Here is a 26,192-nt window from a genome sequence, read left to right as displayed (position 1 = left end):
ACCCATCTACACGCCATACCCCATAATGAAAAAGTGAAAACATGTTTTTAGAAATGTTTGCAAATTTATTGAAAATGAAATACAGAAATATCTCATTTACATAAGTATACACACCACTGAATCAATACTTTAAAGAAGCACCTTTGTCAGCGATTACAGCTGTGAGTCTTTCTGGCTAAGTCTCTAAGGCTAGATTTTCAAGTAGATTGAAGTCAAAACTATAACTAGGCCACTCAAGAACATTCAACGTCATACTGGTAAGCAACTCCAGTGTATATTTGGCCTTGTGTTTTAAATGACAAGTAAGTACCTCTCAAGATACACTTCATTTAAGTAGCTACATCCTGTTTAACACCTAGTAATTACATTGTACTTATGCAGATATTACATGTAATCTGTGGCGTACTTGTGGGTTTATGCTCTAACTTGGATGGCAAGGAGGTTCAGGTTGTCATAATGGGTAACCTGCACATTAATTATGAGTAAATGTTTTATGGATAACACCCATATGGTCACTCAGCTACGCATGCCTCTCCCTAATGTCAATATGCCTTATCCATTGCTGTTTTGGTTAGGGATTATTGTCTTATTTCACTGTAGAGCCTCCAGCCCTGCTCAATATGCCTCAGCTAGCCCTCTTGTCCCACCTCCCACATGTGTTGACCTCACCTGGTTTAATTGATGTCTCTAGGGACAATACCTCTCTCATCGTCACTCAATGCCTACGTTTACCTCAACTGTATTCACATCCTACCATACCTTTGTCTGTACATTATGCATTTAATCTATTCTACCGCTCCCAGAAACCTGCTCCCTTTACTCTCTGATCCGAACGTACTAGACGACCAGTTCTTATAGCCGTTAGCCGTACCCTTATCCTACTCCTCCTCTGTTCCTCTGGTGATGTAGAGGTTAATCCAGGCCCTGCAGTGCCTTGCTCCACTCCCAATCCCCAGGCCCTCTCATTTGTTGACTTCTGTAACCGTAAAAGCCTTGGTTTCATGCATGTTAACATTAGAAGCCTCCTCCCTAAGTTTGTTTTATTCACTGATTTAGCACACTCTGCCAACCCGGATGTCCTAGCTGTGTCTGAATCCTGGCTTTGGAAGGCCATCAAAAATCCTGATATTTCCATCCCTAACTATAACATTTTCCGACACGATAGAACTGCCAAAGGGGGCGGAGTTGCAATCTACTGCAGAGATAGCCTGCAGAGTTCTGTCTTACTATCCAGGTCTGTGCCCAAACAATTTGAGCTTCTACTTTTAAAAATCCACATTTCCAGAAACAAGTCTCTCACAAGTCTGTCACCGTTGCCGCTTGCTATAGACCATCTTCTGCCCCCAGCTGTGCCCTGGACACCATATGTGAATTGATTGCCCCCATCTATCATCAGAGCTCATGCTGTTAGGTGACCTAAACTGGGACATGTTTAACACCCCGGCCATCCTACAATCTAAGCTTGATGCCCTCAATCTCACACAAATTATCAATGACCCTACCAGGTACAACCCCAAATCCGTAAACACAGGCACCCTCATAGATATCATCCTAACCAACCTGCCCTCCAAATACACCTCTGCTCTCTTCAACCAGGATCTCAGCGATCACTGCCTCATTGCTTGTGTCCGTAATGGGTCTGCGGACAAACGACCACCCCTCATCACTGTCAAACGCTCCCTAAAACACTTCAGTGAGCAGGCCTTTCTAATCGACCTGGCCCGGGTATCCTGGAAGGATATTGACCTCATTCCGTCAGTAGAAGATGCCTGGTTATTCTTTAAAAGTGCTTTCCTCACAATCTTAACTAAGCATGCCCCATTCAAAAAATGTAGAACCAGAAACAGATATAGCCCGTGGTTCACTCCAGACCTGACTGCCCTTGACCAGCACAAAACATCCTGTGGCGGACGGCATTAGCATCATATAGCCCCTGCGATATGCAACTTTTCATGAAAGTCAGGAACCAATATACACAGGCAGTTAGAAAAGCTAAGGCTAGCTTTTTCAAACAGAAATTTGCATCCTGCAGCACAAACTCCAAAAAGTTCTGGGACACTGTAAAGTCCATGGAGAATAAGAGCACCTCCTCAAAGCTGCCCACTGCACTGAGGATAGGAAACACTGTCACCACCGATAAATCCACAAAAATTTAGAATTTCAATAAGCGTTTTTCTACGGCTGGCCATGCTTTCCACCTGGCCACCCCTACCCTGGTCAACAGCCCTGCACCCCCCACAGCAACTTGCCCAAGCCTCCCCCATTTCTCCTTCACCCAAATCCAGATAGCTGATGTTCTGAAAGAGCTGCAAAATCTGGACCCCTACACATCAGCAGGGCTAGACAATCTGGACCCTATCTTTCTAAAGTTATCAGCCAAAATTGTTGCAACCCCTATTACTAGCCTGTTCAACCTCTCTTTCGTATCGTCTGAGATCTCCAAAGATTGGAAAGCTGCCGCAGTCATCCCCATCTTCAAAGGGGGAGACACTCTAGACCCAAACTGCTACAGACCTATATCTATCCTACCCTGCCTTTCGAAGGTCTTCGAAAGGCAGGTCTTCGAAAGCCAAGTTAACAAACAGATCACCGACCATTTCGAATCCCACTGTACCTTCTCCGCTATGCAATCCGGTTTTCGAGCTGGTCATGGGTGCACCTCAGCCACGCTCAAGGTCCTAAAGGATATCATAACCGCCATCGATAAAGACAATACTGTGCAGCTGTATTCATCGACCTGGCCAAGGCTTTCGACTCTGTCAATCACCACATTTTTTATTTTATTTTTAATTTTTATCCCATTTTCTCCCCAATTTTCGTGGTATCCAATCACTAGTAATTACTATCTTGTCTCATCGCTACAACTCCCGTACGGGCTCGGGAGAGACGAAGGTCGAAAGCCATGCGTCCTCCGAAGCACAACCCAACCAAGCCGCACTGCTTCTTAACACAGCGCGCCTCCAACCCGGAAGCCAGCCGCACCAATGTGTCGGAGGAAACACTGTGTACCTGGCCCCCTTGGTTAGCGCGCACTGCGCCTGGCCCGCCACAGGAGTCGCTGGAGCGCGATGAGACAAGGATATCCCTACCGGCCAAACCATCCCTAACCCGGACGATGCTATGCCAATTGTGCGTCGCCCCACGGACCTCCCGGTCGCGGCCAGCTGCGACAGAGCCTGGGCGTGAACCCAGAGACTCTGGTGGCGCAGCTAGCACTGCGATGCAGTGCCCTAGACCACTTTGCCACCCGGGAGGCCCAATCACCACATTCTTATCGGCAGACTCAACAGCCTTGGTTTCTCAAATGACTGCCTCGCCTGGTTCACCAACTACTTCTCAGACAGAGTTCAGTGTGTCAAATCGGAGGGCCTGTTGTCCGGAACGCTGGCAGTCTCTATGGGGGTGCCACAGGGTTCAATTCTCGGGGCCGACTCTCTTCTCTGTATACATCAATGATGTCGCTCTCGCTGCTGGTGATTCTTTGATCCACCTCTACGCAGACGACATCATTCTGTATACCTCTGGCCTTCTTTGGACACTGTGTTAACTAACCTCCAGACGAGCTTCAATGCCATTACAACTCTCCTTCCGTTGTCTCCAACAGCTCTTAAATGCAAGTAAAACTAAATGCATGCTCTTCAACTGATCGCTGACCACACCTGCCTGCCCGTCCAGCATCACTACTCTGGACGGTCCTGACTCATAATATGTGGACAACTACAAATACCTAGATGTCTGGTTAGACTGTAAACTCTCCTTCCAGACTCACATTAATCATCTCCAATCCAAAATTACATCTAGATTTGGCTTCCTATTTCGCAACAAAGCATCCTTCACTCATGCTGCCAAACATACCCTCGTAAAACTGACCATCCTGCCAATCCTTGACTTTGGCGATGTCATTTACAAAATAGCATCCAACACTCTACTCAGCAAACTGGATGCAGTCTATCACAGTTTTGTCACCAGTTTTGTCTATCCATCCATTTTGTCACCAAAGCCCCATATACTACCCACCATTGCGACCTTTATGCTCTCGTTGGCTGGCCCTCGCTTCATATTCATCGCCAAACCCACTGGCTCCAGGTCATCTATAAGTCTTTGCTAGGTAAATCCCCACCTTATCTCAGCTCACTGGTCACCATAGCAGCACCCACCCGCAGCACGCGCTCCAGCAGGTATATTTCACTGGTCACCCCCAAAGCCAATTCCTCGTTTGGCCGCCTTTCCTTCCAGTTCTCTGTTGCCAATGACTGGAATGAATTGCAAAAATCACTGAAACTGGAGACCCATATTTCCCTCACCATATTTGAGCACCAGCTGTCAGAGCAGCTTACAGATCACTGCACGTGGACATAGCCCATCTGTAAATAGCCCATCCAACTACCTCATCCCCATACTGTTTTTTTTTTTTTTGCTCCTTTGCACCCCAGTATCTCTACTTGCACATTCATCTTCTGCACATCTACCACTCCAGTGTTTAATTGATAAATTGTAATTATTTCGCCACTATGGCCTCTTTTTTGCTTTACCTCCCTTATCTTACCTCATCTGCACACACTGTATATACTTTTTTCTCTATTGTGTTATTGACTGTATGTTTGTTTATTCCATGTGTAACTGTGTTGTTGTTTGTGTCGCACTGCTTTGCTTTATCTTGGCCAGGTCGCAGTTGTAAATGAGAACTTGTTCTCAACTAGTCTACCTGGTTAAATAAAGGTGAAATATAAAATACATTTTAAAATATGGTAGACCCCAGTCAGTGAGGTTGATCTAAAGCTGATCTGTTTTTGTAAACTCAACCAAATGAACCCAGATGGTACACTTTTGGGCGGCAAGTGCTAGCAACAACATTGAGTGGAGATTTTAAATAGTGTACATTCACAGGTAGGTAATTACCTAGAGGGTTTTCATTTGTATTTTTCGTAGCTGTTTACATACCAACACAGTCAGAGGCTGGCACTAAAGATAGCATTGAATGAGCTGTATTCCGCCATAAGCAAACAAGAAACCGCTCACCCAGAGGCAGCACTCCTAGTAGCCGGGGACCTTAATGCTGGGAAACTTAAATCCGTTTTACCAAACTTCTATCAGCATGTTAAATGTGCAACCAGGAACATATTCCAGTCTGTGCTAGACAGGACAGTGACCCAAAACACACCTCCAGGCTGTGTAACGGCTATTTGACCAAGGAGAGTGATGGACTGCTGCATCATATGACCTGGCCTCCACAATCCCCTGACTTCAACCCAGTTGAGATGGTTTAGGATGAGTTGGACCTCAGAGTGAAGGAAAAGCAACCAACAAGTGCTCAGCATGTGGGAACGCCTTCAAGACGGTTGGAAAAGCATTCCTCATGAAGCTGGTTGGGAGAATGCCAAGAGTGTGCAAAGCTGTCATCAAGGCAAAGGGTGGCTACATTGAAGAATCTCAAATATAACATATATTTTGATTTGTTTAACACTTTTTTGGTTACTACATGATTTCAAGTGTTATTTTATAGTTTTCATGTCTTCACTGTTACTCTACAATGTAGAAAATAGTACAAATAAAGACAAATCCTTGAATGAGTAGGTGTGTCCATACTTTTGACTGGTATTGTATATACAGTATATACATATATATATATACACTGCTCAAAAAAATAAAGGGAACACTTAAACAACACAATGTAACTCCAAGTCAATCACACTTCTGTGAAATCAAACTGTCCACTTAGGAAGCAACACTGATTGACAATAAATTTCACATGCTGTTGTGCAAATGGAATAGACAAAAGGTGGAAATTAAAGGCAAATTCCATTTGCACAACAGCATGTGAAATTTATTGTCAATCAGTGTTGCTTCCTAAGTGGACAGTTTGATTTCACAGAAGTGTGATTGACTTGGAGTTACATTGTGTTGTTTAAGTGTTCCCTTTATTTTTTTGAGCAGTGTATATATATATATTTTTTCAATTCAGATTTTTCAGTGGTTGCAGCACCCTCAGATCATTGTTTAGTTTCTTTGACATTCAGAGAAGAGTTGCCAGCAGTTAAAGCTTACAGTTTCTGTGTTGTAAGGCCTATTCTGTCTGGGATTGAAATGTAGGCCTAACTTTTGAAAGTATCATGCTCAGATTCCTAATGAAGTCTCAGATTTAATAATTTACAAACAGGAAGAGTTTCATTGCAAACAAGACACTGATTTGGCATTGGATAAATGTGATAAGATGAACAGGTAGGCATATCTCTCTGTCCATTCTTAGTCTGCCATTTTGGTCATTTGTGTGGTATTAAAAAGGATTCTGTTAAAATGTAAAATTTTGTTGAATTGCATGACATTTTTATGAAAGGCAATTTTTCTGCAAATACGAGGATAGATTCATGCAATACTTTTACTCTAAAGGAGATCTCTCCACTCCTACTCTTGTCCACAGTGGTCTGCGAACCCTCAACCTTCTGGCTCGCAGCCCTGTGCGTCATCAAATGTATTTAGTTTGCCATGTAATGCTTACAGGGTCAAGAACAGTTTCGAAAACTGCGTATCTAAGGCTCTGGTCTGTCCAAGAAGTGAGGGTAAACGGTAGACCTCTGCTGTCCACTTAAACGGGAGGGTCACTTGTTTTTATTCAAGCGTGGGAGGGTAAGGTCAAATGTATTTTGTTGAAGGGAGGGCCATCCATTTTCATTTCAGAGAGGTTCGATTTTCTCCATGTAACCCTTATTATAAATAACGTTCCCCTCCCTAACCACATCATATGTTATAGCAATCTGGTGTCCGACGGTAAAGTCGATGACGTGCGGTGCTGCTCGTGGCATACTCACAGATATTCCCTCTTTATCCCTAAATCTCCCTTTCTTACTCTTTGTTTCTCTCTCCTCCAACATGAAACTGTTGGCTTGCATAACCAAAGAATTTCTCCACAAACTGTCAGAAACCGTCTCAGGGAAGCTCATCTGCGTGCTCGTCCTCACCGGGGTCTTGACTGCAGTTCGGCATCGTAACCGACTTCAGTGGGCAAATGCTCACATTTGATGTCCACTGGCATGCTGGAGAAGTGTGCTCTTCATAGATGAATCCCTGTTTCAACTGTACCGGGCAGATGGCAGACAGCATGTATGGCGTTGTGTGGGCAAACGGTTTGCTGATGTCAACGTTGTGTACAGATTGCCCCTATGGTGGCAGGCATAAGCTATGGACAATGAACACAATTGCATTTTATCGATGGCAATTTGAATGCACAGAGATACCGTGATGAGATCCTGAGGCCCATTGTCGTGCCATTCATCCGCCGCCATCACCTCATGTTTCAGCATGATAATGAATGGCCCGATGTCGCAAGGATCTGTACACAGTTCCTGGAAGCTGAAAATGTCCCAGTTCTTCCATGGCCTGCATAATCACCAGACATGTCACCCATTGAGCATGTTTGGGATGCTCTGGATCAACCTGTATGACAGCTTGTTCCAGTTCCCGCCAATATCCAGCAACTTCGTACATCCAATGAAGAGGAGTGGGACAACATTCCACAGGCCACAATCAACAGCCTGATCAACTCTATGCGATGGAGATTTGTCGCACTGCACGAGGCAAATTCTTCTTCTACTTCTGTGGATTTTATATTGCGGTTGGCAACCAACTTTAAGGTGCATTACCGTCACCAACTGGACTGGAGTGTGGACCAGAGACAGGGAAGGTCTAAATCCTACCCAATAATTTTGTCTCCCTAAGGAAACTATGTAAATAAATACTACATCCCCTGAAGATTTCTCCAGCAGTTCATTTAATCCTGGCTCGTCAACCCCATTACTCCTCAAATCTAATAACAATCGCTACCTTTCTCTCACATATTTCTGGCACTGAAAAATAACATGTTCCACTGTCTCCATGTCCCAGTCTCAGCCTTGTGTCTACAATTTCCTCCCTTCTTTCTCGGCCTGAGGGCCTCCCTGCCGTCACCTTTTCCTGGATCTTATACCTGTACTCTCCCTGTTCCACAAACATGAGCCAAATGGTAGTCACACCAGATTCTGACTCGTTTTCTGATCCACACCCCTAATTTTTTTTAAAGGCACAGTATCAGTGACCAACAGATGCATATCTGTATTACCAGTCATGTGAAATCCATAGATAAAAAATAAAATTTAAAATTTTTTTTTATTTTTTTATATTTTTTATACATAGATTAGGGCCTAATGAATATATTTCAATTGACTGATTTCCTTATTTGAACTGTAACTCAGAAAAATCTTTGTAATTGTTGCGTGTTGCGTTTATATTTTTGTTCAGTATAGTTTCAGTATAGTTTTTGTTTTTCTAACGGGTTTATTCATTATTTTATTTCAGTTTATTGAATCGTTTTCTAAATTACATAGTTTTAGATTTAGTTTCACTTTTAATTTACTGTAATAGCTGACTCAAGTATGCTTGGTTTCCTCAGAGTTCATTGAAATGCAGTAGCACAGCTGTAGACATCCTCAGACAGAAGCCCTGGATTTCTGACGCTCAAATTATGTAGTTAATAGCATATATTTAGTACATTGATGAGGTGCTTGAAAAACATCCCTGCCTCTACCCCTACACGTGTTCATTCTAATTTGACAGACCTGACAATGCTTTCTCTGCAGTTGTAGGCTACCTGCGTTTGAGTGCCTCCCTCCGAATAGGCATACCCCTCCCCCTTGCTACTTTAGGAACTTGCACCCATTCATTCTGATTCATTAACATTCCTGGCACAGATTTCCACAAAGAACCGGAGTGGGCGACAGAACAACAGGCACAGAAAAGAGGTAACGAAATATAGTGGACTGGACTAGAACAAGTTGATGAACAGAACATCACCGGCTGTTACGGTGTTGCAATAGAAATGCACACATTCTATGATCTAAAGGTATGGTGCATCTCATGCCTCCAGCTTTTTCTAGCCTACTGCATTTTAATGTGTTGACTAATAGATCTATCTATTTCAACTAAATGTTGAATTCAACACATTCAGTCTGTATCAGTATTGAACTGAGATAGTTATCTGTTGTTTTTAAACTTTGGTCAATTGAGGAGAACATGTGAAATGTGCTGTGTAGACTGGTTGTGATGCAGTAGGTCACATTCTAACTAGCACATTAAAAAAACTTCTAAATCACATTACTCATTGCAGGGTTCACCACAGAAATAGCTAAATAGTAGGCTAAGTGATTTCTGTCACTTATTTTTGTATGGCATTTTATTACCGTTTTTATGTCATCATGAGTGGGTTTAATTGAGTATTTTTAAAGCATTCCAAATGTTAAAATCCAGGACAGTCAAGGCACATTTCATTTGATTTCAAGTGCTCATATTTAAAAGGGCAACAATCAGGTTTAGATCCAACATCGTGGCTTGAGGAAGTCATTACTGAATATGATGAGAACTCTCAAAACATGACATCTATTGTCATGACCAGGATCTTATGGATCATGACCACATTATAAATGTTGAAGTGAAAAAGGACAACCATGATTCAATTGCAACAGTCTTTGTAGACAGGTAGTTGATGAAACATGTTGGAATCTTGGCTCAAATAAAATAATCTTCCCCTTATCTGTTCTGATCAGTAAGCCTCCCTTATTTCCGTGTCTGCTTGTTTACCATGCTTACCTGTGCACGAAACAATGAATGTTTACTATGTAACTGCCAAGTCCCAGTGCTTGATGTGTGGCAAGGTGTACATCATGCTTTCTCACACTGGTAACACTGCTGACAACATAACTTAATATTGTTAGGAGTAAATGTAAATGAGATGTTTCTTCTAACAAATATGGATATTGTTTTAGGACCACACACGTTTAAAGGAATGTTTTTGATGCTGTTGCCATCTTCCTGTTCATTGTCGGATGTTTTGTATTCTATGTTTTTATGTATTCTTATTGTAATGGGGTAATTTAACATCACTAAAGTTCGCATTTAGTTTAGACTGATCAACACAATGTTTAGCATATTCAGATTTTCTCTAATAAACATAAAGTGTTCTATTTGTAACACTCAATGGCTGTGTTTAGACAGGCAGACGAATTCTGATCTTTTTTCCCACTAATTTGTCTTTTGACCAATCACATCTGATCTTTTTCAGAGCTGATCTGATTGTTCAAAATACTAATTAGTGAAAAAAGATCCGAATTGGACGGCCGGTGTAAACACAGCTAAGGTGTGAGTTGATGGTCACTCGACTTGAAGCTGAATGTTATGGATTATTCTCATATCTGTTGATAGTGATTGATGCCAGGACACATGGATTATTCACTGTTGTGTTGTATTGATGACATTCTGTGAACACTGTGATTCTGTAGCAGCTGACAACGTCTCTTTTTCAAGAGAGCCCTGGGCAAGAGGTTGTTGATTTAAGGGAGTTCCCCCCACCATCCTGAAATTCAATTCTGTACATACATTTTTAGTCTCTTCAGTTGTAACCTAGTCATCTTACATTTCACAATGGCAAGGCATCTGGTTTCATGCGGTAAAATCTATTCAGATTTCTTGGAGTTTCACTTATTGCCGACCTGCTCAGACATGCTCCTGTGTGATCATAAGGTTCACATGACTTTGACCGGAGGGCTTTCCACAGCACAGAATACCTTCACACTGCATGTGCCCCTCTCTATAATGGCTAACTTCATGGATTAACAGCTCATGCTTTACATTTTTTTTGTTGATCAATAGATGGTCTAATGTCAATTTGCTTTACAATGTTGTAGAACGATTTAGAAATTCACTGCCTCAGGTAAAATAGCTACGAGTCTGTAACTTGAAATGTGTATTTCACCATTTTGTTGTTCTTTGGGAACAGGGCACCCCGCCCTAGTTTCTTATCAACACCCCAGTAAAGAGAATAACAGCATGGATCTGCCTCATCCTGTTCAACCTTTTAACCGTCTTTATAAAGTAACATTTTAATATTGTGAAGCTTTATGTCTTGGTTTGGTAAGACCAGGATGCCAGTCCCCCATACTAAACCCCCGGTTGAAGTCTCCCCACTGCAACCCTCTAGTGGCAATGAACCCCCTCCTCCTCCTTCCTCTCCGTCACTGCTCCCACCCTGTGTATGGATGTGCCTGTCACTGTCAGTTCTCCCATATTGTATTGGAACGGAGGGTCTTATGGCGTGACTTCACTCTGAGGCCTCTTACAGAACCCCACAGGGTCGGCCATTGTCAGCTCTGTCAGCAGCCAGCCAGGCCGGCCCCCAACATAGAAGCTCTATTCAGGAATGTATTGAACAGGGATGGCCCTAATACTCACAGATATTCCCTCTTTATCGCTCACTCTCCCGTCCTTACTCTTTTCGTCTCTCTCTCTCCTCCTACACTATGTAGGTTTAGGGTGGTGAGTCAGCCCTCAGCAGAGCGGAACCCCTCTCCTCACATACAGAGCACAGAGCTGCCAGACAAGGTGTTCTCCAAGAGTGTTGCCCACCCCCACACACCCCACCGCTCTATCCAGACCCTCTAGGACAGACAGGATCCACACTCCTCTGGACAGGACCTCATTTTTGTTTACTGTGAATGAAGCGATAAGGGGATGATGTCAGAGGACAGCTGTTGCCGAATATGCTGCAGGGGGGTGTATAGCTGCTACTGGAGGCACCCCAGTGAGAGGAATCAAAAAGTGAGTACCGTATGCCTAGAATTGTATTGTGTGTAGAATATACTGTAACTATAGGACACTCATTAAGACAATTACGATTTTTGGCACCAACTTCTCACTATCCTCACCTTTCGTTTATGTACATTTGACATTTACATTTTAGTAATTTAGCAGATACTCTTATCCAGAGCGACCTATAATCAGTGTATTACTATGTACTGTAATTCCATGTAGCTCAAATGTTGTTTTAGTGACTTCTCTCAGGTCAGAGCTACAGTTGGTCTACAAGGAAATGTTCACACGGCTTTGGTATGTGTTGCAATAAAAATCATCATCGTCATTGTCACCCATCAGCATCAGTCACTGAGACATTGCCAAGGGAATTCAGCTTTGAATTTGCTTGCGCCTTCTCTACCGTTCAATTTCTTGTACCTGCATTACCGGGATTATAATAGATTAACATTCCATTGGACAGCATTCGGTGGAAGCGTGAGGATTTTTCCCCTTTATAAACTCATCGTGGTTGTATAATAGGAAGCCTTTATTCCTAGGCCAGTGAGATGTGGATGGATGTTATTGGAGAGGCATCCATTCATTCAGACCTGTTGTGTAAATAAGAGCAGGATAATTGGGAGGGAGATTGCGATGCAGAGTAGAGCATGTGCATGTGTGCCAGGACTACTTTCTGAACTGAACAAACAAGCTCCTACAGGCTGGGTAAAAGCTTATCTGGCTGGGATAGATCAAGTGCTGAAAAAAGTACCCAAATGTCATACTGGAATAAAATGAAAGATACCTTAATAGAAAATGACTTAGTAAAAGTTGAAGTCACCCAGTAAAATACTACTTGAGTAAAAGTCTAAAAGTAAATGTAATTGCTAAAGTATACGTAAGTATCAAAAGTAAAAGTATAAATCATTTCACATTCCTTATATTAAGCAAACCAGACAGCACCATTTACTTTTTCTTTTAAAATGTACGGATATCTCGGGGCACACTCCAACACTCAGATATAATTTAAAAACGAAGCATTTGTGTTTATTGAGTCCGCCACATCAGAGGCAATAGGGATGACCGGGGATGTTCTCTTGATAAGTGCCTGAAATGGACCATTTTCCAGTCAAAATGTAACGAGTACCTTTGGGTGTCAGGGGAAATGTATGGAGTAAAAAGTACATCATTTTCTTTAGGAACGTAATGAATTAAAAGTAAAAGTTGGCAAAAATATATATAATAAAGTACAGATACCCCCAAAAATGTACTTAAGTCATTCTTTAAAGTATTTTTACTTAAGTACTTTACACCACTGGACAGAAGTAAAAAGGGGACAAACCATTAGTGTCTAAGGTGTGTGTGTGTGGGGGGGGGGGTTGTTTGGACACAATTAAGGGTGGGTGGATGGTGGATGCTGGTGTTTTTGATTCCTTTTATGGATGAATGGAATAGCAGGCGAAACCAAACATGAAGAGGCATTGGAGAGGCTCCAAAAGCCCTGAGGGAGCTAACCACCGAGCCCTTCAGACTCACCACACACACACACACACACACACACACACACACACACACACACACACACACACACACACACACACACACACACACACACACACACACACACACACACACACACACACACACACACACACACACGCACACGCACACGCACACGCACACGCACACGCACACACACACACACACACGCATATGCACATGCACACACAACACACACACACACACTTGTTGACCAGCAGTACAATAGCACTCAGAGAATATGTATTTGTAAACCATAGCTAGGGGTTATATATACACGATTATTTTTATTATTTTCAAATGAACCCCTGAGATCAATCAAATTCATTGGATGCAAGTCCTGCAAACAGTTTCTGACTGTTGAAACAACCTGCTTGCATACTTTTTATTTCATCCTGGAAGTTAAATGTCTTCCTGACAAAGAAGTTTAGTAATGAGATCTTCCGATGTCAGTAGAAATGAGAACAGGTTTAGGGCTCCAGGAGTAATTGTTGACTCTCCTTGTTATAGTGCTCCCGCTGCATGTTGTCAGTCCTTACCGCTGTGTCCCTCCTCACTCTGTTCTGGATGTACGTCTGTCTGATGGCCTTCAATGACCGCGAGGATGTTAACTGGTGAGCTTGGTCATACACTCTGTGTGTGCATGTGTGCACATACAGCTGCAGACACGAACGCAAACAAACACACACACGCACACATTGACAGCGATGGACTCAAACCCCGTGATCTGCCCTCTATTGTCCCCTACCAGGAAGGGCTTTTCCATTCTGAAACTGTGGGTGAACTGGTTCATGGTGCTAATCATCATCTCTGCTGTATTGACCATCTACTGCACCCTATTACTGGTGAGAGACACAATTCACACACCTGTCAATGTATTTACAGTATGTCGTTGACATCAGCTGAGTTGTAATGACTGTTCAATTGCAGGTCTTTGCACTGTTCCAACTTGCCTTGAAAGAGCCTTTGGACTTACACTGTCTGCACAAGGTATTAGGAACATTCTTTGTTTCCTAGAATGTTTCCCTTTACATGTTATTGAAGAAGTGCACAGCTATAGTGGCATAACATGAATGGCAATAGCATGGCTGATTAACAATAGTAAGTCACTTCAGGTGTAGCTTAAGTATTGACATGTGTTGACTGCATTATATTGTGTTGTGGTTTGCTCTGCCCAGTTCTTCCTGTTTTTAGGTGTGGTCTTCATCGCCCTGGGCATCGCTGGAATAAGTCGACATTGGAAAGAAGAGTGGCACACTGTTCTTCTGTCACTGCAGGTATAGTAGGGCCAATGTACAGCACCATGGAACTGTCTGTTAAGTGTGTGTGTCTATGCGTTTGTGTGTGTGTGTGTGTGTGTGTGTGTGTGTGTGTGTGTGTGTGTGTGTGTGTGTGTGTGTGTGTGTGTGTGTGTGTGTGTGTGTGTGTGTGTGTGTGTGTGTGTGTGTGTGTGTGTGTGTGTGTCTATGTGTGTGTGTGTGTGTGTGTGTGTGTGTGTGTGTGTGTGTGTGTGTGTGTGTGTGTGTGTGTATGTGTGTTTGTCTATGTGTTTGTCTATGTGTTTGTCTATGTGTTTGTGTGTGTGTGTCTATGTGTGTGTCTGTGTGTGTGTGTGTCTATGTGTGTGTGTATGTGTGTGTGTCTATGTGTGTGTATGTGTGTGTGTGTGTCTATGTGTGTGTGTGTGTGTGTGTGTGTGTGTGTGTGTGTGTGTGTGTGTGTGTGTGTGTGTGTGTGTGTGTGTGTGTGTGTGTGTGTGTCTATGTGTCTATGTGTTTGTCTACGTGTGTGTGTGTGTGTGTGTGTGTGTGTGTGTGTGTGTGTGTGTGTGTGTGTGTGTGTGTGTGTGTGTGTGTGTGTGTGTGTGTGTGTGTGTATGTGTGTGTGTGTGTGTGTGTGTGTGTGTGTGTGTGTGTGTGTGTGTGTGTGTGTGTGTGTGTGTGTGTGTGTGTGTGTGTGTGTGTGAGAATGTTGGAGCTAGAGTGAGGTGTGGAGTAAGCCTGTGTGTTTTGGGTCAGCGCTTGGGCAGCAGTATGCAGCTCCCTGCTGTGTGTAATACACTGTATGTAACATTGATCTCCCTCAGGCCACGGCTCCATTCCTACAGATGGGAGGGGTTGGAGCCCTGACCCTGGTCAGCTGGCTGGTGTTCCAGGGCTTCCATAGGTCCCGCAGAGTAGGTCAGTGCTGAACATGTCCAATGAAAATACACAAATACTCACCGTGACATCAATAATATGAGATGTACAGTACACACCTATAGATATGAATTCATTATTGATAGAATATAATTGAGTTCTGTGAACCCTGGAACGATTTCAAATCAGTTGACTATCTTCTTTCCTTGCCTTTTTGTATTCACAACAGTAGTTAAAGTATGACTGATTTGTTTGTTAACCTGTGTCTGTCAGCCTCTAAGATCCTCATCATGGTAGTGTTTGCTGGCGTGTCAGTGGCAATGTTCCTCAGCCCACTCCTCATCCAATCCCCTTGTCTGGTGGACGAGAAACAGCTGCCCCCTAAACCTGCCCTCTTTGGTCATCGCGGAGCACCAATGGTGAGGAAGTGCCCACTTTATTTATCATACTGTACATTGGTTCTATGGTCTCAATATTAAAGTGCTAAGCTGGGAAATGCTAAGTACCTAAAGGTGATTGGCTACCGTAGTCATACAGTGGATACGACTTGATTACAGAGCTATAAGACCATCCAAAAATGTCTTATGTGTTACACTTTTACTGTTGACATAAATTCTATAATCATCCCTTATGATTCAGTATATATATGAACCAGAGGGCTGAAGCTTGAATTGCTGTCCAGTCATGTGATGGTATCACATGGCATGTTGCTCTGCCCCCATTACGTTGCTCCAGTCCTCTCCACTATCGCCAACGTAGGCCCACTCAGCTCAGCTGTGACATATGCAGCATGGCTCAGTGTTCACTCAGCGTCAGGGTAGTCACCGGAGTGTTTCTCACCCATCTGTCCTCTCTCTCTGTGTTTTCAGCTGGCCCCAGAGAACACCATGATGTCGTTCAGGAGGAGTGTGGGGTGCAACGTGACCGCCTTTGAGACGGACGTGCAGCTCAGGTACCCTAGGGACTAGGGCGGCTTCCTGTATACATAGACGTGGCAAAGACGGATCAAAAGTGCACTGCTGTTTCAAATTGTTTTCAGTTTAATAATAAGGATGCATGGGATTTATATAACGCTTTTCAAAGACCCAAAGAGGCAGTTTATTGACGTTTCTTTCTCCTCCAGTAAGGACAGAGTTCCTTACCTGATGCACGACCACGGCAGCCATTTCCTGAGGAGGACTACAGATGTTCTACAGAAGTTCCCTGGGAAAGACTTGAACCACAGCACAAACCTCACCTGGGAGGAGCTACAGGAATTAAACGCTGGTGATTGGTTCCTGAATGTAAGGGTGATATCCAATTTCTCCAGCCTCCCTTGTATGTTGTAGTGGGGTGGCAGGTAGCCTCGAGGTTAAAGCATTGGGCCAGTAACCGAGAGGTCGCTGGTTTGAATACCGGAGCCTACAGGATGAGAAATATGCCGCTGTGCCCTTGAGCAAGGCAGTTACACTAATTGCTCCAGGGGTGCTGTACAATGGTGACCCTGGCTGTGACCCCAATCCCTGCAGATGTCTCAGGGGGGAGTTGGGATATTAAAGAAACACATTTCTATTACACAGTATAAGCACCCCCCAAATGATTATTAGTTGGAAATCATTTCAGTTTAGTTGAACTATACCAACTCATTGACTACGGGCGTCAGGTAGCCTAGTGGTTAGAGCGTTGGGCCAGTAACCAAAAGGTTGCTCGATCAAATCCCCGAGCTGACAAGGTAAAAATCTGTTGTTCTGCCCCTGAACAAGGCAGTTAACCCACTGTTCCTAGGCTGTCATTGTAAATAAGAATTTGTTCTTAACTGACTTGCCTAGTTAAATAAAGGTTAAATTAAAAAAGAATTGACATAATGACAAAAATACTATGGATATCTCCCTTTCAGACAGATCCATTCTGTTCAGTGTCCCAGCTCTCAGAACAGGAGAAGAGGACAGCTAGGAACCAGAGTGTTCCCTCCCTTCTGCAGCTGCTTGACCTGGCCAAGACTCATAACACCTCTGTCATCTTTGACTTGAAGAATGACGACAACAATGACACTAATGCCATTGTGAAAACCATCCTCAACTCTGGCATCCCCCACGACAAGGTTAGGGGAATCAGTGTCACTACTTCACCAGTTCTGTGTAGTTCTACTCTTATTACAGCTGTTTGACAGTGTGTTTTCTCTCTTTAGATCCTCTGGCTTCCCCCCACAGATAGGGAGGATGTGAAGAAGGTCGCACCAGGGTTCAAACAGGTTTACGACAATGTGTCTGCTATGAACATTGACGGAGCAGATCATCTAAATGTCAAGTACAGTGCGTTGAGCGCCGCAGAGATCGGGTGAGTAGCCTACCTCAAAGCGCCCACGCTTTTCTCAGAGCTGTGGCCAAATAAACCTTCATTCCAAAACCACATTCTACCTGTCTGCGCTGACAGCTGCAGGTGTACTGGCTTCATAATTACAAGTGTTTATGTTGGCGTGCTGAGACAAGGAAATGGCACTATCTTAGACTGAGACACACACAATGCCTTGGGGGGGAATGAGATTCAAATCATGTTTTCGCACAGGTGGATTTTTAATGGCTGAGAGCCCAGTAGTGAAAGTTCCTCATAGGACGATAGTTTCTGTTGATTTAGTGAAATTAATGGGAAAGTGTTGTCTGAACAAGCATGATGTTTCCTTTAATAGTATGACATCTTACAGTATGATTAACCACTCCTGTCTGTTTTCTTTAACAGGTGTCATGTTTGCTGAAGTAACTCTGTCTACGCTGAACTCCTACTACTGATTATATGTTGGTAATCTGAGCCAGCTCTTTCACCTAATCTTTTAATTCGCTACTGAATTTGTGTTTGTGTGTGTTTGTGTGAGACAGGGAGCTTCGGAAAAGGAACGTGTCGGTGAACCTGTGGGTGGTGAATGAACCATGGCTCTTCTCTTTAATATGGTGCTCGGGGGCCAGCTCTGTGACCACCAACGCCTGCTCCGTCCTACAGGACAAGAACCAGCCTGACTGGACAATGGTGAGGGACTCGCATCAAACCCCATCTTCTTCACTCTCCCATAGTCACTGTCACGTTCTGACCTTAGTTCCTTTTTTATGTCTTTATTTTAGTTTGGTCAGTGAGTTGGGGTGGGCATTCTATGTTGTTTTTCTATGTTTTGTTCTATTGTTATGTGTTTGGCCTAGTATGGTTCTCAATCAGAGGCAGGTGTCAGTCGTTGTCTCTGATTGGGAGCCATATTTAGGTAGCCTGTTTTCCTTTGTGTTTTGTGGGTGGTTGTTTCCTGTGTCTGTACCATACGGGACTGTTTCGATTTTCGTTTGTTCATTTCACTTTGTTATTTTGTATTTTGTAGTGTTCAGTTTTTATATATTAAAATGGACACTTACCACGCTGCACATTGGTCCGATATCTCTTACTCCTCGTCAGAAGAAGAGGAAAGTTGTTAAAGAACCACCCACCAAAAAAGGACCAAGCAGCGTGGTATTGGGCAGCAGCAGAAATCTCTGGACTCATGGACATGGGAGGAGATTCTGGACGGAGAAGGACCCTGGGCACAGGCTGGGGAATATCGCCGTCCCAAGGCAGAGCTGGAGGCAGCGAAAGCTGAGCGGCGGTGGTATGAGGAGGCAGCACGGCAGCGCGGCTGGGACGAGAGGCAGCCCCAAAAATGTATTGGGGGTGGCAAACGGGGGGTGTGGCTAAGTCAGGTAGGAGACCTGAGCCAACTCCCTGTGCTTACCGTGGAGAGAGAGTGACTGGGCAGGCACCGTGTTATGCGGTGAAACGCACGGTGTCCCCAGTGTGCATACGTAGCCCGGTGCGCTATATTGCAGCTCCTCGTATCGGTCGGGCTAGAGTGGGCATCGAGCCAGGAGTAATGAAGCCGGTTCAGCGCATCTGGTCTCCAGTGCGTCTCCTCGGTCCGTGTTATATGGCACCAGCCCTACGCACTGTGTATCCCGTGGGTCTGCACAGCCCAGTGCGTCCTGTGCCTGCGCCCCGCAAGTGCCGGGCTAAAATCAACATCCAGCCAGGACGGGTTGTTCAGGCCCCTAGTTCGAGACCTCCAGTGGGCCTCCACGGACCGGTCTATCCTGTGCCTCCTCCAAGGACCAGGCCTCCAGTAGATCTCTCCAGCCTGGTGAGTACTGTGCCTGTTTTAAGAACCAAGTCTCCTGTGTGCTCCTCCAGTCCGGATGCTCCAGAGCCTCCCTCCAGTCCGGACCCTCCAGAGCCGCCCGTCTGTCCTGAGCCGCCAGAGCCGCCCGTCTGTCCTGAGCCGCCAGAGCCGCCCGTCTGTCCTGAGTCGCCTGAGCCGCCCGTCTGTCCTGAGCCGCCTGAGCCGCCCGTCTGTCCTGAGCCGCCTGAGCCGCCCGTCTGTCCTGAGTCGCCACGGGAGTCGCCGTCTGTCCTGAGCCGCTCGTCTGTCCTGAGCCGCCAGAGTCTCCCTCCAGTCCGGATTCGTCAGAGTCTCCCTCCAGTCCGGATCCGCCAGAGTCTCCCTCCAGTCCGGATCCGCCAGAGTCTCCCTCCAGTCCGGATCCGCCAGAGTCTCCCTCCAGTCCAGAGGCGCCCGTCAGTCCAGAGGCGCCCGTCAGTCCAGAGGCGCCCTCTACTAGGGTCTCCAATCCGGGGTCGGTGGCGAGGGTCGCCGCTCCTAAGGTGTCACAGAAGTGGGCCGAGACTATGGTGGAGTGGGGTCCTCGTCCCGCTCCAGAGCCGCCACCGCGGTAAATGCCCACCCAGACCCTCCCCTATAGGTTCAGATTTTGCGGCCGGAGTCCGCACCTTTGGGGGGGGGGGGGTACTGTCACGTTCTGACCTTAGTTCCTTTTTTATGTCTTTATTTTAGTTTGGTCAGAGCGTGAGTTGGGGTGGGCATTCTATGTTGTTTTTCTATGTTTTGTTCTATTTCTATGTGTTTGGCCTAGTATGGTTCTCAATCAGAGGCAGGTGTCAGTCGTTGTCTCTGATTGGGAGCCATATTTAGGTAGCCTGTTTTCCTTTGTGTTTTGTGGGTGGTTGTTTCCTGTGTAGGCAAATTGACATAATTTGAGTCAATTGGAGGTGTACCTGTGGATGTATTTCAAGGCCTACCTTCCAACTCACTGCCTCTTTGCTTGACATTATGGGAAAATCCAAATAAATCAGCCAAGATTTAGACCTCCACAAATCTGGTTCATCCTTGGGAGCAATTTCCAAACGCCTGAAGGTACCACGTTCATCTGTACAAACAATAGTACGCAAGTATAAACACCATCGGACCACGCAGCCATCATACCGCTCAGGAAGGAGACACATTCTGTCTCCTAGAGATATCCACAGTAAAACGTGTCCTATGTTGACATAACCTGAAAGGCCGCTCAGCAAGGAAGAAGCCACTGCTCCAAAACCACCATAAAAAAAGGCAGACTACGGTTTGCAACTGCACATGGGGACAAAGATCGTACTCTTTGGAGAAATGTCCTCTGGTCTGATGAAACAAAAATAGAACTGTTTGGCCATAATGACCATCGTTATGTTTGGAGGAAAAAGGGGGAAGCTTGCAAGCAGAAGAACACCATCCCAACCGTGAAGCACGGGGGTGGCAGCATCATGTTGTGGTGGTGCTTTGCTGCAGGAGGGACTGGGGCACTTCACAAAATAGATGGCATCATGAGGGAGGAAATTATGTGGATATATTGAAGCAACATCTCAAGACATCAGTCAGGAAGTTAAAGCTTGGTCGTAAATGGGTCTTCCAAATGGACAATGACCCCAAGCATACTTCCAAAGTCGTGGCAAAATGGCTCAAGGACAACAAACTCAAAGTATTGGAGTAGCCATCACAAAGCCCTGACCTCAATCCTATAGAAAATTTGTGGGCAGAACTGAAAAATTGTGTGCGAGCAAGGAGGCCTACAAACCTGATTCAGTTACACCAACTGTCAGGAAGAATGGGCCAAAATTCACCCAACTTATTGTGGGAAGCTTGTGGAAGGCTACCCGAAACGTTTGACCCTAGTTAAACAATTTAAAGGTAATGTTACCAAATACTAATTCAGTGTATGTAAACTTCTCACCCACTGGGAATGTGATGAAATAAATAAAAGCTGAAATGTATATGTAAACTTCCGACTTCAACTGTATCATGGTATCCATGTGTAGCATTGAACTTGACATTTTCTTACATGTCTTTCATCTTGTGCACCATCTATGGGTCGTATAAATGTACCTATTCAGTTTGCTGGTACTTATTATATGTGTGTCTGTGTGTGTTTCAGGGACCTAGTACATACAGATGTATATGGATCACAGTGGACCTGGGGTCATTGCTCATAATGTTCGCACTCTTCATCTTAAAGAGGTGAGTAGCACACTAGTATTGTTTGTAAAAGACAATGGAAACAGTCTGGAATTTTAGGAGTTTATTTGTTCCCTTTAGTTTTCTGCTTTGAAAAAGCTGCTGTCTCAGTCATGCTTAAAGATGGGTTTTGCTAGTAGACATTGATGATCAATATAATCAATATGAAATAATTACAATTGATTTCCCTTTTTAGCAATGTTTACAGTAATTCTGTACGGTACTAACTACTAAGATAATTGCTATCTACAATGCCTTCAGAAAGTATTCATAGCCCTTGATTTATTCCACATTTTGTTGTGTTACAGCCTGAATTTGATTAAATATATATTTTTATCATCCATCTACACACAATACCCCATAATGACAAAACATGTTTTTTTTTTCATGTTTGCACATTTATAGAAACTGAAATACAGAAATATCTAATTTACATAAGTATTCACACCCCTGAGTCAATACTTTGTAGAAGCACCTTTGGCAGTGATTACAGCTGTGAGTCTTTCTAGGTAAGCTTTCCACACCTGGATTGTGCAACATTTGCCCATTATTCCTTTCAAATTTCTTCAAGCTCTGTCAAATTGGTTGTTGATCATTGCTAGACAACAATTTTCAGGTCTTGCCAGTAGATTTAAGTCAAAACTTTAACTCGGCCAAAATTAACTTTGTTCTTGGTAAGCAACTCCAGTGTAGATGTGTCCTTGTGTTTTAGGTTATTGTTATGCTGAATGGTGAATTCATCTCCCAGTGTATGGTGTAAAGCAGACTGAACCAGGTTTTCCTGTAGGATTTTGCCTGTACTTAGCTCCATTCAGTAGATTTTTTTATCCTGAAACTCCTCAGTACTTAAAGATTACAAGCATACCCATAACATGATGCAGCCACCACTATGCTTGAAAATATGTAGAGTGGTAATCAATAATATGTTGTATTGGATTTGCCCCAAACATAACACTTTGTATTCAGGACAAAATGTGAATTGCTTTGACACATTTTTGCAGTATTACTTTAGTGCCTTGTTGCAAACAGGATGCATGTTTTGGAATATTTTTTATTATGTACAGGCTTCCTTCTTTTCACTCTGCCAATTAGGTTAGTATGTGGAGTAACTACAATATTGTTGATCCATCCTCAATTTTCTCCTATCACTGTTTTAAAGTCACCATTGGCCTCATGGTGAAATACCTGAGAGGTTTCCTTCCTCTCAGGCAACTGAGTTAGGTGTAATTATTAACTTCACCATGCTCAAAGGGGATATTCAGGGTCTGCTTTTATTTTTAATTTCCCATCTATCAATAGGTGCCCTTCGATGTGAGTCATTGGAAAACCTCCCTGATCTTTGTGGTTGAATCTTTGTTTGTAATTCACTGCTTGACTGAGGGACCTTACAATTATCTGTATGTGTGGGGTACAGAGATGAGGTAGTCATTCAAAAATAATTTTAAACACTATTATTGAACACAGATTGAGTGCATGCAACTTATTATGAAACTGGTTAAGTACATTTTTACATTTTGAATACTTATTGACTCAAGACATTTCAGCTTGAAATTATTAATTTGTAAAAACAAAAAAAAAATAATAATCCACTTTGACATTATGGGATATGTGATAGAAAAGTGATAAAAAAATCTAAATGTAATCAATTTTAAATTCAGGCTGTAACACAACAAAATGTGGAAAAATGTAAGGGGTGTGAATACTTTCTGAAGGCACTGTATGTATCTTGAATGATGAATCTTTACAATAGCTATTGTTAACTTTGAAATGCGACTGATAAATAAGGATTATACCATGCTCTCTTACCATAATACATTTCATTCTTGTGTTGATGGTGTAAATCATTTAATTTGTAGTGTTTCGGTTGCATTAATGAAATGCAAAGAAAATAACTGCTGTATTTGTGCTTATGATCTTATAAGCTAGGACACAAGGGCATCATATAAAGAGACATTCTATAATGAGGAAGTGGAATAATGGTTTGTGTCTGATTGTCTCTAGAAGGAGAGAGAATCACACATGGTCTGCTTTGGAATCAAGAGAGCTATGCTCCTTCTTACCACCTGAATAGTTCAGCCTGGATCCAGAAATCGAAATCCATCCCACCCCACCCTACTGTCTGGATGGCTCAGCCTTGAATCAGGAAGTATTTAGGCTAATTGAAAAGACAGTATCTAAAAAATGTGTGGATCACATGCGTAAAGTACATTTTACATTCATTATGAGAATTTATGAACAAAGGTGTAAATACCACATCCATGTGTTGCCACAAGGATGGCCATTCAAGATGACATTTAGCAGACACTCTTATCCAGAGCGACTTACAAATTGGAAAGTTCATACATATTCATCCTGGTCCCCCCGTGGGGAATGAACCCACAACCCTGGCGTTGCAAGCGCCATGCTCTACCAACTGAGCCACACGGGACCAGTCATTTCATTGTCATTTTATTTCAATATATTTTAGATGCTTTTTGTGACCATTTGTAAATAGTGTTTTCCTATAGAAAATGTTTGTGTGACACTGTATTTGTAAAAAAAAAAAATATTGGTTCACTGTATACATTAAGTTTAGACTTTATTTGGAAACTGGTTTTGGGTTCACTGATAAATGTCAGCACTACTTCCACTGGGGCTTACACTCTGAATGAGAGATTTACCAAATGATCACAAATCATCTTATATCATATTTTTTATAAAATCGTATCTGGATTTGACACCTGTGTGTGTGTGAACGCCGCAGAGAACGTGTGCGCGCGCCCATGTGTGTGTACGCGCCCGTGCGTGAGTGAGTAGTTGTGTGCGTGAGAGACAGAGCGTGTGTTTCAGAAAAAAACATGTAATGATTTATTTGTCTGTGTGAATAAAAAAAAAGAAATGTGTTGGGTTCAGTTGCTGCAGATTCTGCTCCTTGGCAATATGAAAGTCTCTTCTACAACCGTTAGATGGCAGGAGGAACCACATTTTTGTGCGATGGTCAATTGTCAAACTATTGAATATTTTTGGTTGGCTATTTTAAAAAGTGGGAACTTAAAGTAATTGTTCCTAGGTGATACTGATGATAGTAATCGGGTTGGTGGTGATGGATATGAAGATGATGATTATGATGATAATAATCATTCATAATAGTAATTCAGTTCATTTGTAAAGCACTTTTCTCACACCAAGGGGCAACAACAATTTATTTTTTTGAAATATTAATACAAATTATAAAAACAATCCAGAACATAGAACACAGGCAACAAACAAAGCTATTTACAGGTGTCATCAGATCCGGAGAACAGAATTAGCAGAGATGAATGATGAAGATGATGGAAATTATGATTTTAGTCTAGAAAAATGATCCCACAAAAACCTGCATGTATTTTTGAATGACAAGGAATTTGTCGGTGCTGGGCTGTCTATAGACCCACACCCCCATGGGTGGGCTACAGACTCATTCATATACAGTGATCACATGTTTAGGCGAGGGGCCGAGGCCGCGACAGTGACGCATAAACACTTTCACTATTTCAACAGAATTCCCGGGAACTTCACATGAAAGACATCCTTCTCGTGCCGAGTGCCCTGCTGCTGCTACGGTTAAAGTAACAGTTCAGTGTAGAGCGAATTTGGGAGTGTCTGTTTTGGAGGTTGCGTTTATAACTGCGGGATTACAGTTGTTTTGGTGAAGAGTAACGGTACAACATTCAACGCCGAATTTCAATTTGTTACTTCTGGTTTGTGGATTAGTTTTCGGCTTGCCTCGAATGATTTAGTAGTTCTCAAAATATTTTCTACACACCATGGTCCACAAGTATGGTAAGTGCCTACATAATGTTTCTCAGGAGTTTAGAGGAAAAGTTTTAAACTAAAAGTTTATTCGAGACAGTTTTTAGGCTTATTCGCTGTTATAGTTGTTAAACTAATGACACGTCGAAAATAGCAACTACAATGTAGGTTTTCCGTGGTTTTGCCACTGTGTTGCCAACTATGAAGCCTGAACCGAATGAACTAGTGCATTTTTGGAAGAAACTTGAAATCTTCTAAGCGAAAACAGGAAGTATGTTTCCATGAAATCATTTATAGGCTACTGCCATGGAGCACTTTCACAATGCCAAGGGAAGTAATTCAGTTTACTCATAATAAACTTTATGTGATTGTAGTAATAAGTGAGGGTGGATCATCTCAAGGCTGTTAATTAGGCTACCTACACCTCCCACCTGGCTTCAGCAAACAGCTGTGCACCCTCATGCAATGTATACAGCAGGGGTACTCAAATACTATACTGAACAAATTTCAGAACGCAACGTGTAAAGTGTTGGTCCTATGTTTCATGAGCTGAAATAAAAGATCCCAGAAATGTTCCATATGCCCAAAAAGCTTATTTATTTTACATTTTGTGCACAAATTTGTTTAGATCTCTGTTAGTGAGCATTTCTCCTTTGGCAAAAAAAATCCATCCACCTGACAGGTGTGGCATATCAAGAATCTGATTAAACAGCATGATCATTACAAAGATGCACCTTGTGCTGGGGCAATAAAAGGCCACTCTAAAATGTGCAGTTTTGTCACACAACACAATGACACAGATGTCTCAAGTTTTGAGGGAGCGTGCA

General features: G+C 43.2%; 1 protein-coding gene across 4 annotated transcripts; it reads left to right on the top strand.

Moving 5' to 3' along the window:
- Positions 1-8,598: 8,598 nt before the first annotated feature.
- LOC139581279 (glycerophosphoinositol inositolphosphodiesterase GDPD2-like) lies at positions 8,599-24,485 on the top strand. 4 transcript variants are annotated; one of them, XM_071410866.1, is made up of 15 exons: positions 8,599-8,771; positions 11,328-11,619; positions 13,639-13,742; positions 13,880-13,973; positions 14,059-14,118; positions 14,307-14,405; positions 15,215-15,308; positions 15,540-15,685; positions 16,136-16,218; positions 16,390-16,549; positions 17,143-17,346; positions 17,434-17,582; positions 18,119-18,266; positions 21,515-21,597; positions 23,599-24,485. In XM_071410866.1, the coding sequence occupies exons 2-15, from the start codon at positions 11,533-11,535 to the stop codon at positions 23,663-23,665; spliced, it is 1,578 nt and encodes a 525-aa protein (XP_071266967.1). In that variant the 5' UTR covers positions 8,599-8,771; positions 11,328-11,532; the 3' UTR covers positions 23,666-24,485. The 4 variants fall into 4 exon arrangements, with proteins under 4 accessions (XP_071266967.1, XP_071266966.1, XP_071266965.1 ...); XM_071410865.1 differs by having other exon boundaries at positions 8,599-8,872; XM_071410864.1 differs by having other exon boundaries at positions 8,613-8,771; positions 23,596-24,485.
- Positions 24,486-26,192: the final 1,707 nt, after the last annotated feature.

Source organism: Salvelinus alpinus, chromosome 7 (assembly GCF_045679555.1).
Source record: "Salvelinus alpinus chromosome 7, SLU_Salpinus.1, whole genome shotgun sequence".
Lineage (NCBI taxonomy): Eukaryota > Metazoa > Chordata > Actinopteri > Salmoniformes > Salmonidae > Salvelinus > Salvelinus alpinus.
Note: the sequence above shows the minus strand (reverse complement) of the source record. Positions and strands in the feature narration are given on the sequence as shown.

Excerpts from the sequence above, each read along its gene's own strand:
- LOC139581279 (XM_071410864.1), top strand. The coding sequence starts at position 11,533 with ATGATGTCAGAGGACAGCTGTTGCCGAATATGCTGCAGGGGGGTGTAT. Across the intron at positions 14,119-14,306 it reads ACTTACACTGTCTGCACAAG|TTCTTCCTGTTTTTAGGTGT; the intron begins GTATTAGGAACA and ends TGCTCTGCCCAG. Across the intron at positions 21,598-23,595 it reads GCACTCTTCATCTTAAAGAG|AAGGAGAGAGAATCACACAT; the intron begins GTGAGTAGCACA and ends GATTGTCTCTAG.